The 13,874-nt window shown below is 38.9% G+C and overlaps 1 protein-coding gene across 3 annotated transcripts; it reads left to right on the top strand.

Annotated features, from left to right (window-relative positions):
* The first annotated feature begins 2,744 nt into the window (after positions 1-2,744).
* Positions 2,745-12,328, top strand: LOC122068475. 3 transcript variants are annotated; one of them, XM_042632348.1, is made up of 8 exons: positions 2,745-2,955; positions 3,709-4,016; positions 4,681-4,752; positions 5,711-5,778; positions 5,884-6,040; positions 11,424-11,504; positions 11,607-11,696; positions 11,943-12,328. In XM_042632348.1, the coding sequence occupies exons 2-8, from the start codon at positions 3,741-3,743 to the stop codon at positions 12,060-12,062; spliced, it is 864 nt and encodes a 287-aa protein (XP_042488282.1). In that variant the 5' UTR covers positions 2,745-2,955; positions 3,709-3,740; the 3' UTR covers positions 12,063-12,328. The 3 variants fall into 3 exon arrangements, with proteins under 3 accessions (XP_042488282.1, XP_042488281.1, XP_042488283.1); XM_042632347.1 differs by having other exon boundaries at positions 2,746-2,959; XM_042632349.1 differs by lacking the exon at positions 2,745-2,955 and adding an exon at positions 3,014-3,578.
* Positions 12,329-13,874: the final 1,546 nt, after the last annotated feature.

Below are 13,874 nucleotides of genomic sequence, written 5' to 3'. Positions count from 1 at the left end.
AATGTATATAATTATTGTATCACAATTTGGGTATCAAGTATATGGGATTTATTCACAGGTAAAACTTAGTCTTCCGCTGATTTGATGAACTTATGTTAGTGTGTGTATGCTGTGGTGGAATACAGTATCTGATGATCCTGGCAGGTTTGGGTTAACCGGTGTTAACTAGGTCACCGCTCCGGTTCAGTGTGAACGGGGTGTGACAATAATAGTTTGAATATGATATATATGTACACTCTAGCGGGTTACGATGGAATTAGGAATGCTAGCGGAATATTAGCCGTAGGATTTGTTCATCCTAAATATAACCGTTGGATGGAGGTAACAAATCCAAACTCTCACTCCACGGCTACTACACCTTCTCTCCCCCTCTTTCTCTCTCCCCGCCACTGCAACTGTGCCGTGTCGCTGCTGCTCGAATATCAGACCTCTTGTTTTGCTTTTCAATGGCTCTCTCTCTCTCAGCTTCCCCTCTCCTCAGCCTCTCCTCTAGCCCCTTCATGGGAAATAGATTAGTTCTTTGCCATTGATCTATCCCCTTTTTTATTTCTACCTTTACTCCTCCGCCTTCCTCCTCCTCTTCCTCATAAAGGTAACCTGCCGACGGTTTGATCCGTACTCAACTCTATATGATAGTCTTCTCTCTCTCTCTCTCTCTCTCTCTCTCTCGCTGCAGCGTGGTTTCCGCCTCACCCCTATTCTCAGTCTGTCTGAGCCTTGCCGCTGCAATCCCCTTTAAAATACAATACTGCTAGAGCTACCTGAGGGTCCTGAACGCAACCTCTTTTCTAATAATATAAGAAAGGGGTTAAATGGTCATTCATCAAATTTGAGGGTGTTAATTGATTTGGTTCCTGCTGATTGTTTTGATTTTGTTGCATATATTTCTCTAATTTCCCAAAGTCAAACTGAACTTTGTTCTGTTTCAAATCGGTTTCCGACCCTTCTTCCTCCTTAGGTGCTAGTCATCCTCTACCTTATTTCTTTCCCAATTTTCGCTTTCGAAAATCACTGTCATCTAAATCTTCGACTAAAGAGGTGGGAGAAAACAAGCACACAACTTCGTTGGATTTTTGCAGCATAGGGGTTGTTACGCTTCATTATTTGCCATATTGTAATACATGAGTTAGTACATGTGATAGTGTGATACAAGACCAGTCAAGTGTCTCATTAGTATAATTTCAGCTTAAATGCACGACGAAAGTAGCTAAAACTACAAAAGATGTAATTTTGTATTTTATATTCAACTCTATTTGCTAGCATTTCGGTAATTCTACTAAAAAAGGTTAAAAATAAGCCTTAAAGGCAACGTGGCCTTGTGCCCAGATACAATGGGGGCAAAATGATTGCTCCGTTCCTCATGAAAGATGGAAATCCTACCCCTATTGATGCTTTTACTGGTGCTCCCATTGGATCTCGTGCTAGTGCAGGGGCCACATTGCCTTCCTGGGAATCTCTCCCAAGTTTGAATTAAAATTTGAACAACTTTCCTTGCGTACTTAGGACTAAAATTTGGTCATCGAGATGTATGTGGGTCTATCACATGTACTAACCCTGCTATTAAGTAAGGGCATCAATTTGGAATTGAATACCAAAACAATATTGGCTGTTTAAAACCATCTCAAATTGAACAAAATAAAAGTAGTATTGTTTGAGATATCAAGAAAATTAATCTTATTCTGTACAGTACAATTTTGGTATCTAACGCAACACTATTCGGTATGAATAGAACTATACTAAATTACCTATGAGAGAATAGGTAAGAGTATCCTTAACGCAGACAGAGGCAGGGGCAGCGATCATTTCATGTCTACTATATCTATGAGGTATCTACATCACGTCATTTTTTTTTTTTACACACACATTGGAAAAATAGTTGCTCACCCATGGGTTTTTAATTTATTTTCTTGAACTAAAAGAAAAAAAAAAAAATCAAATGTGAAGGCCCTAACCCTTCAACGTGGAGAACAAAGGACCAAACACTGATGGAGAAAAGGTTGTCCTCCATCCCTGCGAGGGCCCCATTGGGTCGGGTTGGTCTCAGTTGGTTTTTTTTTTTTTCCTGAGCTGGGTTGGGGTTGGCCTTGACTTCTGCAATGGTTGATTTAACCTTGATTGACATGTTTTTGCCATTCATATCTTATATATTAAAAATTTTTAATAAAATAAAATACAATACCAATAGAAACCCTAAATTCTAATATAAAATTCAAGATTAAATTTCAAGTTGGGTTGGATAGGGTTGGGCCGGGCTGAGGCCTCAATCCAAGTTCAACCCAACCCTAACCTGTCCTCATAGTTAAAAAACTTGACCCAAACCCTGTTCGGGCTTAGGGTGGATTCGGATTGTCAGTTCCAAACTTTGACCTCTAGATATTATTAAATATTATGGTATTAAAAGAAAAAAGAGAAAAAAAAAATAATAAACTGATGTCATACACTAAGGTATATTCCCTCCTAATAAAAACTGATGATAAAAGGTCCAATTCTAATTATCAGTGATATGAATGATGTTTTGTTAATAATGGTATTCTTCGAGGGTAACATTGTAAATTTTCGTCTTTAATAACTCATTTCTTGATATCCAAGCATACCCTTGTTAGCCCCCCGTACGCGGCAAAAACCACACTCAAAGAAACGTCAAAGGATTGACGGGACGTCCGTTAGTGCGTAAGCTAGAAATTGAAAAAATGGAGCCTCGTGCACCGCCGTGGCCCGTGGGGGTGGGGCGTGAGGGTAACAAGGGAGGGACCGTAACGTTAACTGAAACTAATGAGTGTGGTTCGGACCTTCGAGGAAAGCCGAGCCTATTGACGCAAATATATCGGAGTTATAAATAAAACTCACAATTTAAGATTTTGTAAAAAAAAGGGTCGCGGAAGACTGGAGGAGAGGTTTCCTTGCAGCTATTTCGACGCTCCAACACGCGAAAAATTGGAAGAACACGCCTTGCTTGTAGGTACTCTTTTATCCCTATTCATCAATCATCGTTTCCCCTTTTGGATTTTACATCTGTGGTTCTTCCTCCTCTTTGTTATGGATTTAATAACCTAAGCTTTGCCTGCGATTGTTTTCGATGTAGAAATCCTACGATTCGCTGAGATTTTCAGCGGGATCGTGTGGATTTCTAGGGTTTTATCTCCAGGATTCATTTGTATTTGATTTTACTGCACCGTTTTCTGTTGGTTCTTCTGGTTTCTAATGGGTTTTCAATGATCAAATTCGGATCTATTAAGATCATCGTTTGTTTGATCGAAAATTTAGGTTTTGGTTGGTATTTTGGCCGGTTTGAGCTTGTTCGAAGGTAAATATGGATGAGTTTGGGAGACTGCTGTTTGGTTGATGATGTTCTAAAACTGTGTTCAGAAGTTTGATTGTTTTCTCAACCAATGGCCCTTCACTTCAAATGTAAAATTACCATCTTTATTGGTTGACAAATGAAGTTTTAAATACAGAGAAAAAAAAAAAAAAAAAGAAAAAGAAAAAGAAAGCCTTTTTGTGTCTGCCTTTGAGTCAGCATTACGGAGTTTTCTGGAGGAAGAATCCTTTCTTGAATCTTTCTCCCTTTCAGTTTAAAGGTATTTTTATTTTTATTTTTATTTATATTTTTTTTCTTTGGGTATGATATTTTACAGAGCAATTTATCTTAATATGGAGAAGAATCTTTGGATTGAAAGAGAGCATTATGTGATATTTTTTGTGAATCAGGAAATTCAATTGAGGAGGGAAGTTGTCAAGGAATGGGGGATCATTTGGTTTTATACGTTGATCGTCTCATAACACCTGCTACCTTGCAATCCATGCAAGGAGATGACGTTCCGGGGTCATCTGCTGGAGGCTCCTGCACCCAGATTGCACTTGCGCCCGGTTCTGCCTGCGAAGATGAGGGTGTGGTGGAACATGAAGTGTCCGACGAGGAAGAGCCACTTATTCAGATGGTGGAATGCCGTATTTGCCAGGAGGAGGACCACATCAAGAACCTGGAGACCCCTTGCGCTTGTAGTGGCAGCTTGAAGGTAATCCCTGCTCTAATCTTCGCTCCATACTGAAATTGTAATGAAGGGAAGCCTGCTTGTTTTTTCATTGGTTTTTCTCAACATGATTCTTATAGTGACTGGAGATTTCCTGATTCTAATTTTTAGCATGTTAGAGATATAGTTTCTGCCTTTGACTCTGCCCTGGTGGATAATTACCATCCAAAATTGTGCCCAAGAAGATCATGCAGTCAATCTCATTTCATTTTACACCTCAAAAGGAGATGTGATAGTGTGGTTTGAATTGACATTTTTTTTGGGGGGTGGGGATGGGGAGATTGTTGGTGGAGTGTCTACTTGAGCTGTTGTTTTTGCTATTTCCAGGCCAAAGATTCCAGTTCATTGCATGCAAAATTTTCAACTTGTCACTGAACTTCCAAAAACAATAGTAGAATAGCCATTCCCTTCATTATTTTCAAGTTTTTTCTGTTGAGTTTCTAAGTTTCCATCTCAATCTTATTGATGAACTAAATTCTAAATGCCCCTTAGCCCTTGTGTTGTGAACTCCAAGGAGCCTTCCAAAAGGTCCTTGTGGTTTCCACAGGCAATATGGCCTTTCCTAATTCCTATCCTATTGCCACTATTTAAGTTTTAATGGATTTAGAGTTTAGATTGAATACTGATTTGACAATAAGATTTTGTCCAGTTTGCTCACAGGAAGTGTGTTCAGCGCTGGTGCAATGAGAAAGGAGATATAATTTGTGAGATCTGCCATCAGGTATACCCTTACTCTTCATTCACTCCCCCCACACCCCCCCCTCTTTTTTTTTTTTTTTTTTAAAGGTTGAGAGGACCATCCTCATGCTTTGTCTGAGCTCTCTAATGCATTGAACTGATACATGCTTTGTTTTTTCATTTGAAGATGGACTTTAAGGTACAATTGATTTATGTATTTCAATTTAGTCATGCTATTTCCAGGGACCCTATATTTTCTTCATTTTCCGTAATGAAGATTTAAATTTTCTCTTGGTTGAGTTCTCCATTAAGATGTTTTCTATTGTAACTGCTGTATCCTTCACTCTTTCCCTCTTTCACTTTCACAACACTAATGGCTAATACATGTGAAGATGAAGCTCGTGATATTTCATTGTTGAGGCTAATTTGAGCATTACTTATTTCTGGCCTTTCCGATATCTTTTACGGTTCAAACCAGAGGCCATACACTATTCTGGTCGCAGCCTTTTGTAGGCCTTTCACACTGTTGGTTGCTATCCATGAGAATTCAGCCATTGATTCATCCCATAAGAACCGTTGCTCGGCCATAATTTCTCCCTATTCTGAACCCTACTTTGAGCTCGTGATCAGGTTTCTCCCTATTAAGGTCTAACCTATACTGCACTAACTGTGACCCTAATTCCCGAAAGTTAGACCCTAAAACCTTAGTCAGGGCTAGGGTTTTTTGGCTCTCCATCACCTCCTTTCTATATATATATATATATTTTTTTTTTTAATTCTTGGTCAAGATGAATTGCTTTGGCTCTGTAGTCTGTTATATTGTCTACTTTACTGTGGGAAGAAATCTTCTTGCTACAACAAATTAGTTGTCTGAAAGTGTGGCCCTCACTTTTTATGAGAGGGCATGGGAAAGAATCCACACATGGACAGTTAGCTGATCTTTTCCCCATATTATATTTATAATTTACATAAGCAACTGACTGTGAAACTATATTGTGCAGCATTATCAACCTGGGTATACTGCCCCACCACCTCCTCCTGAGTCTGAAGATACTGCAATTGATATCAGGTTTGATCGTATTTCAATTGTAATTTAGATGTTCTGTTTATTGGTTATCACTAACCACCGCACTGCCAGTTACCAACTTGCATTTTCCCTTCCATGATGTTACAGTGGAGGTTGGACAATCTCAGGTGCTCCTTTGGATTTGAATGATCCTCGTCTTTTAGCTATGGCAGCAGCTGAGCGCCACTTTCTAGAAGCTGAGTATGATGAATATGCTGCTACAAATGCCAGTGGAGCTGCATTTTGTCGTTCTGCTGCTCTAATTGTAAGTCATTTCCATTTTGGTTCACCTAAATGTAAAGTATCAGCTTTTATGAGAAGAAAAAGACATGATATCTAGAGTACAAAAAATTTAAAATCATGAGTTATAAATTGTTGGTGCACTGCTAATTCTGGGCCTGCTGCAGAGATAAAATAGGTTCGGCAATTAATGTAGTTTCCATGACCTTCAATGTGACGCCTGGTTATGGTGCTTCCTAGGCAACATGTATCAATCAAACTGTTTTCCCAATATCACTTGGGGTAAAACAAGACTTCCTATGACCCTATTAACTGTATGAAAATCATGTTTGATCAATGCATCAAGGCAGCCAGGCTGTTTGTTGATGGTCAACTTGTTCCTGGTCAATAAATTGGCTTTCCCCAGGATGTTTTGAACCTCACAAAAACTACTGCACTCAAATGTTAAGGCAGTGATTTAGCCTGAACATGTGCAGGTAATCTTAACCATTTCATTAGTTGAATGGAATTTCGTACATATGCAGCCACATGTCACTGCATTATGGCTAGATGACCAGCATTATGTGTAGCTTGCTTCATTTTGTTGTATTTTGATTTATTTATTGACAAAAATATTTTGTGCAAATGTTGTAAGGGAACTTAGGGAGTTATTGCTGAAGAAGATTTTATTAGGGAGTTTTTTTTTTTTTTTTTTTTGAATGTCGTATTTTTAAATGGAAGACAATGAAGATGATGTTGAACTAGTGAGATTTCTTTAATTTCTTTGCAGGTTGAGTGATTCCTTGCAAACCATGGGGTGAATCCAAGTTGGTGTGAAGCCACAACTCTCCTTTCTCTTCTCTAACTCTTCTCTCTTAGGCTACAACCTTCTTCCTCTCCCCTATTCATTTTCGACCATTGGTGTGAAGCCAAGTTCCCCAACTCTTCCCTCTTATGCTACCACTCTCTTCCACTCATCTATTCCTTTTCAACCAGTCCCAGTTTTCACTTTTGTCTTAAATTATTAGCCTCTAACACAATGGGGATTCATCAATTAACAGCAATGAGGCAGCGAGACAGCAAAGGGAGACTCGTTCTAGGTTTCCCAAACCTGTCCAGCTGTCCTGCATCAGCTAGGCACACAAGATTAGTTAATTTTGAGTCTTTATTTCTTTGTTTTACTTGTTATTAAGTGTTTTAGGGAGACTAGATTAGGATTCTACAAGTCTAGCCGTATTTTGAGTCAATTTCCTTTATTATTTCAGTTTCTTAGTCAGTTTAGGTTACTTTATTCGTTAAGGATTGGGGAGGCCTAGTGTAGGAGTCTGTTTTTGAGTCTTCTATATAAATTTGTGAGGAGGCCTAGCATTGTTGATGCAGTTGGACGATGGATTTAGGAATATCTTTTATTTACTTTCCTTTTATTAGAGTTAGAATTAGTATGGTAGATTTTTAATGGAGTGAGATTTTTATTTCTATTTTAATTAGATGCAATATTTGTTTCAAATAGGAAAGTAGGTTTGTTTTCAGTCTTTAAATAAACTGTACCCAACAGAGGACGGAATTGAATGAATTTGAAGAAGTATGTTTTGGTTGGAATCGTTGGCTGCCATGGGTGGTTTCCTTCTTCCCCTTCTCTAATATTCCCTTTCCTTCTTTGATAATATTCCTTATCTTTCTCTCTTTTTTTTTACTTTATTTTTTTCTTGTTGGTTTTCTTCCAGCCCCTGTCTAGGTGATAGATGCAGCTCCTTAGAGATCCTCAAATCTCCTTCATTCCTCTTCCTTTCTTCTTGAAACTTGGTGTGATTGTTCTCCAAAGGGCGACTAAAACACTAGAAACTTGGTCCCTGTTGAAGCTCCTATTAAGAGGATCGAAGCCATGGTCAGACTGGTTCTATACCCTACACCAAATCTGAGTTGCAGGTGCTTTTGATCTTCGTTTGCTTGCTGATTGGGGTGCATGTCTGCCGGAATCAAGAAACCCAAGGATTTCCAGCCCTCGCTTGAAGTTTCATGATCAGTCGACCAGAATTGGTATAGTTCCCTTAGTACCGTGTGAGGAAGAAGAAGCGAAGGTCCTTTTTGTTTTACATTTAAGTACCATATTTCCTGATATTACAAAAAAGGCCTGATTTGAGTTTGTTGTTCAGTTTAGCCCATTACTATTTTACTTCCAGAATTGATCCTTTTCTTTGGGTTTAATTTCTGTTAAGTCCCTTAGTCAATTATTTCACTCTAAAAAGCTCCTAAATTGTACCAAAAATTACAATATTGCCACTGATTTGCCTAGATTGAAATATTTGTTCTTTTGTGGACCCATAAGCGATTCGATTCCTTGGATCCACATCAAATGGTGTCAGAAGCAAATTTCCTAACCATGACAGGTCACATCACCAATGTTGAGTCGCACAAGTTGTATTGTGAAGTACTTGAATGGTAATCGGTCCAAGTCTTCTGACAAACCTTGCATGCAGTACATCATCCCACCATGAACATGCATACCCAATAAATTTGGTGAGGATGAATTTACACTTCTTTTCGCCCGAAAGAGATTTATATGCAAAAATTCTCTCCACTTTGGTAAGCCAGTCAAGGAATTCTTCAGGTCCCTTTTCACCACTGAAATCTAGAACCTCAATTTTGATGCCATAATTTTGGTCAGAAAATTGCCGTGTAACATCTTGGGATATAACAGGATCACGTTGCACTTGGTGAGGTGTATCTTCAATCCGTAGGGCATTAAACTGAAGAGGTGGTGCAGATGGTTCTTCATCGACTCGCGTTTCAGATCTTTGCATGAAGGCAAGAATCTTAGCAAGAGCACCTTGAGTCTCGTCCATGAACTTGTCATATTTTGCCTCATTCTTCTCAACCTTGGCATTGGTTTCCCGTTGGTTTGCAAGTACCTCACGATACAACTTGTGCAACTCAGCATTGGTGATGTGACTTGTCATGGTTAGGAAATTTGCTCTAATACCATTTGATGTGGATCCAAGAAATCATATCGCTTATGGGTCCACAAAAGAACAAATATTTCAATCTAGGCAAATCAGTGGCAATATTGTAATTTTTGGTACAATTTAGGAGCCTTTTAGAGTGAAATAATTGACTAAGGAACTTAACAGGAATTAAACCCAAAGAAAAGGATCAGTTCTGGAAGTAAAATATTAATGGGCTAAACTGAACAACAAACTCAAATCATGCATTTTTTGTAATATCAAGAAATATAGGACTTTAAAAAAAAAAAAAAAAAAAAAAAAAAAAAAACCTTTGCTTCTTCTTCTTCTTCCTCACACGATACTAACTAGCAAAGGGCCGAAGAACAGGTTTGCTTCGACAGAGGGAACTATACCAATTCTAATCGGCTAATCATAAAACTTCAGGCGAGGGCTGGAAATCCTTGGGTCTCTTGATTCCGACAGACACACCCAATCAGCAAGCAAACGAAGATCAAAAGCACCTGCAACTCAGATATGGCACAGGGTATAGAACCAAGTCTGAACCTGGTTTCGATCCTCTCAATAGGAGCTTCAACAAGGACCAAGTTTCTAGGTTTTAGTCGCCCTTTGGTAGAGAACAAGCACACCAAGTTTCAAGAAGAAAGGAGGAGGAATGAAGGAGATTTGACGATCTCTAAAGAGCTGCAACTATCGCCCAGACAGGGGTTGGGAGAGAAAACCAGTAAGAAAAAAATATAGTAAAAAAAAGAGAGAAAGATAAGGAAGATTATCAGAGAAGAAAAGGGAATATTAGAGAAGGGGAAGAAGGAAACCACCCATGGCAGCCAACGATTCCAACCAACACATACTTCTTCAAATTCATTCAATTCCGTCCTTTGTTGGGTACAATACAACAACAACAAAGCTTGGGTACGATAACACTATTTAAAGACTGAAAACAAACCTACTTTCCTATTTGAAACAAATATTGCATCTAATTAAAATAGAAATAAAAATCTCACTCCATTAAAAATCTGCCATACTAATTCTAACTCTAGAAAAAGGAAAGTAAATAAAAGATATTCCTAAATCCATCGCCCAACTGCATCAATTGTACATGAATTTTGATTAATGAAAAGCTGTCTTTGCTCCTCTTCTCCATTGAAGAAACCCCTTATATGTGATCAAGGTAGATTGGTGTTTGATTCAATCGGCACCTTGCAGTGTGAAGCCCAAGTGGATTGTTCTATTGCTTATGTTCTGAAGTTTCTGTTCTAATATTGGTTTTGCTAATTATCTCTTCTTCTTTCCTACCATTAACAAGTTCAAGCTCTGGAATTTCTGTAAATTCCTTGTTCTAGATCAGATTTCTGTAAAAAAAGCTTTTGCTTTTTTTATATGAATTCTGTTTATTGCAATCTGACCATTAGAATCATTCCATATTTTGACCTAATGTTCATTACCCCAATTCATGAACTCCATTTCAGTTTGGTAGTCTTCTGACCTACTGATCTTGATGTATTTAATATTTCCCATTCTGCCCCTGCCCTCTTCTGGTTCATGCATTATCAAACTACTGGTTTATGATCTGTTTGTTATCCATATGCAGAATCGATTAACAAAATTCAAACCCTAAATCTGATTTCTGTTTTGGTCTCTAAGATTACTATTTTTCCCTTTTCCTATTAGAACTAAGATTGGTCCATATCTGCTGATCTAATCATTGGATCAATCTCAAATTTTCAGCATGCATTCTGTCTCATATTTATTGAATTCAATTTGAGTATCAGTCTGTTCTGACCATCTGATTTGCTGTTATTTAAAATTCTCCCATATCTGAACTTATTCTTTGGTTAAAAAATCTTGTCTTTTGGTACTGTTTTGATTCTTCAAATACACTATATTATAAAGAGAGAGGGGGAGGGGGGGAAGTTTTGATCAAACCAACAGTTCAAATTCAACAGCTCTGCACCACCACGGCTGCTATGCATCATTTTCCCTAACATTGAAAGCTCTCTCTCTCTCTCTCTCTCTCTCTCTAAGGTTGGGGATATCACGGTGACTTAGAAGTCAAATTATAGTTTCAAGTAAGGCTTTTTTGATGCTTACCTTATTTAAGGTCTTCAGCTGTTGATATTTTCTTTATTAGTTTTTGCATACCTAAAGAATGCCTTTTGAACTTGGCTCACTAGAAGTCAAATTATAGTTTCAAGTAAGGCTTTTTTGATGCTTACCTTATTTAAGGTCTTCAGCTGTTGATATTTTCTTTATTAGTTTTTGCATACCTAAAGAATGCCTTTTGAACTTGGCTCACTGGATAAATCATGAATCTCTGGTCATCAGGTTGAGCATGGTAGTCAAATCAAATTCTTTTTGGGTTTTGTCAAATATAATTCTTAAATATGCATGTGCTGGACAGTTGTTTCTGATATTGACCTCCACACCCCCACCCCCCAAAAAAACAAAAAAAATGTTTTTGGACTGCAGTTGATGGCTCTTCTGCTCTTGAGGCACGCACTGAGCATCACCAATGCTGATGGGGCTGATGATGCATCCACTTTCTTCTCTGTAAGTTGGATTGGGCTTGGAGGCAATCTAGCCTCAATTTTATTATGTTGCTTTTGTCTGCTTACTATTGTAGCATTTTGATTTTTGTTGCATGTTGAACAGCTTTTCTTGCTCCGAGCTGCGGGGTTTCTTTTGCCATGTTACATTATGGCCTGGGCCATCAGTATTTTGCAGCGTCGCAGGCAAAGACAGGTTATTGAATGGCTCCCTCAACTTTTTTTGTTTTTTTTGGTAGAATTTGAATGGATCCCTCAAAAGTACCTTAGTATTCTTGTTTCTGCTTAGCAGCTCTACTTTTTCCCATATCCTGTCATTTCTATTTACCTTCTTGAACCTACTTTGTAGAAATGTTTGTTCAGGTGGTAATAGTAGTTTAGTGGAGTTGTGTAAAGGTTCATCACACATTTTTGTAACCCTGTTAAATGTTTGGTGGTTCAGGAAGCGGCTGCACTAGCTGCAACAGAAGTTGCATTTGTACTACAGTCGGGGCAACATAGAGGTCTGCAGTTCACTATAGCACCAACGCCAGTGACTCCCCGTCAAGAGCCAACCCAATGATTTCATAAGCATGTCAACCAGACGTGGACGTCTCTGAGCAGGTTGGGCTTGACTATTACAAGGCAGTGGCATTAAATTGATTTTAAATCTTCATGCTGTGGCTATTTTCTGGTTGTTAATGAAGTGGGGAGCTTTGCTTCTTTATTTCTGTGTTCTTCCCCATCCCTTTGATGGTCTGTATATATGTGTATGAGATTATCCAACAGTGAGGTCCTTGCTTCTGGAAATTTGTTTGGTTCGCAGTAAATTTTGTATTTATGGTCGCATCTAACCCTTCTTCCCACTCCTCAATCAAAAGTTCAATTTTAATGACACAAACCTTAATTTATCAAGTGGATTTGGATAAATTTTAGTTAACACATAAATATTAATTGGCTAGATCTGGCAACCATAAGAGCTGCAAATTCCTCCAACGGGCATATGCAACAGTGTGTTTCTTACTCAATAGGTGTACTGTATGAACGAACACCTATGACCATCTTGAATTGTTTGATGGTCATGTGTATATGACAAATCATTTTGGGGGCAAAATATCTTTCGTGATGTTCTAATGTTTATACACACGGTAAAATGACATCGTGGCTAGTTGGTTTTTTTTTTTTTTTTTTTCTTTTCAGATAATGCTACTTATTCATGTGCTAGTGCGGGGGCCAATGGGAACACATGCCTAGGCATCCAACATGGGGCAGGTTAGTCATTTCATCACCACGTGTACTAGCATAAGAGTGAACAATTGGGTATCGTTCTTTTTCCCATAAATTAAATTTGAGAAAATGGTTTCGGTGTGGGGAGCGTGGTTCCAACTAGACATATAGGGGCACAAATGACCACCTCTCCCCTATGAAATGTAAAACTATATTTTTGTTGATGCTTTTCTATACACTCCCATTGGCCCTTGTGCATGCATAGGGGTCACACTCCACAGCCCCCCTCCCCCCCAAAAAAAAAAAAAAAAAAAAGGGAAAAAAAACACATCTTCAGGCTTTAATGAAATAGATGGAGTAACGGTGAAACGGGGCTGGGTTTCTTAAACTACCAACCCAACTCTGGGTTCCCAAAACTCAATCAAGCCCAACCCAACCCTATCGGGCTCACGGTTGGGCCAGATTGGGTCGGGTTGACCCTGACTCGTCTTCCATTTTTTTTTTCTACAAAGGGTCACAAATGTTAACCCTATACTTACCAAAGGGGGAGGGGGAGATTTTAAAACTATGGCCAGCCCTTGTGCAGCTCTAATCCATAAAATTGCAGCAAGCAAGGTTATCAATTTGATTATAAGATAGACCTTTTAATCGCTTGGAAAATCACATCTCTCAGAAATTGGAAAGGTCAAATTTTAGCCCAATTCCTCATGTTGCTACTATATCTACACTTGATATCAATACATGACAGGAGACAAAAACATCCTACGTAAAGAAAAGTGGTAATGGTTCGGCCATGTGGTTGTCTAGCTCAATAGGTAAGAGGTGTAACACATGATGTGGGCCTAGGGGAAGGAGAACACTATTACTAACACAATAATAGATCAAGGTTAAAATCGGGCCTGGTTGGACTGGGTTGGGTTGGGCTGGCCTGGACTGGGTTTGAGCGGATTGACACTCGTAACCAGATTAGACAGGTTCAGGCTCAGGATAGGCCAGGGTGGGTTTGGACCGTCAGGACAAAACTTACAAATCGGGCCTGGTTGGACTGGGTTGGGCAGGCCTGGACTGGGTTCGAGCGGATTGACACTTGTAACCAGATTAGACAGGTTCAGGCTCAGGATAGGCCAGGGTGGGGTTGGACCGTCAGGACAAAACTTACACCCCTAAG

The sequence above is a fragment of the Macadamia integrifolia genome, unplaced genomic scaffold, assembly GCF_013358625.1.
Source record: "Macadamia integrifolia cultivar HAES 741 unplaced genomic scaffold, SCU_Mint_v3 scaffold401, whole genome shotgun sequence".
Classification (NCBI taxonomy): Eukaryota; Viridiplantae; Streptophyta; class Magnoliopsida; order Proteales; family Proteaceae; genus Macadamia; species Macadamia integrifolia.
This window is presented reverse-complemented; position numbering and strand designations above follow the sequence as displayed.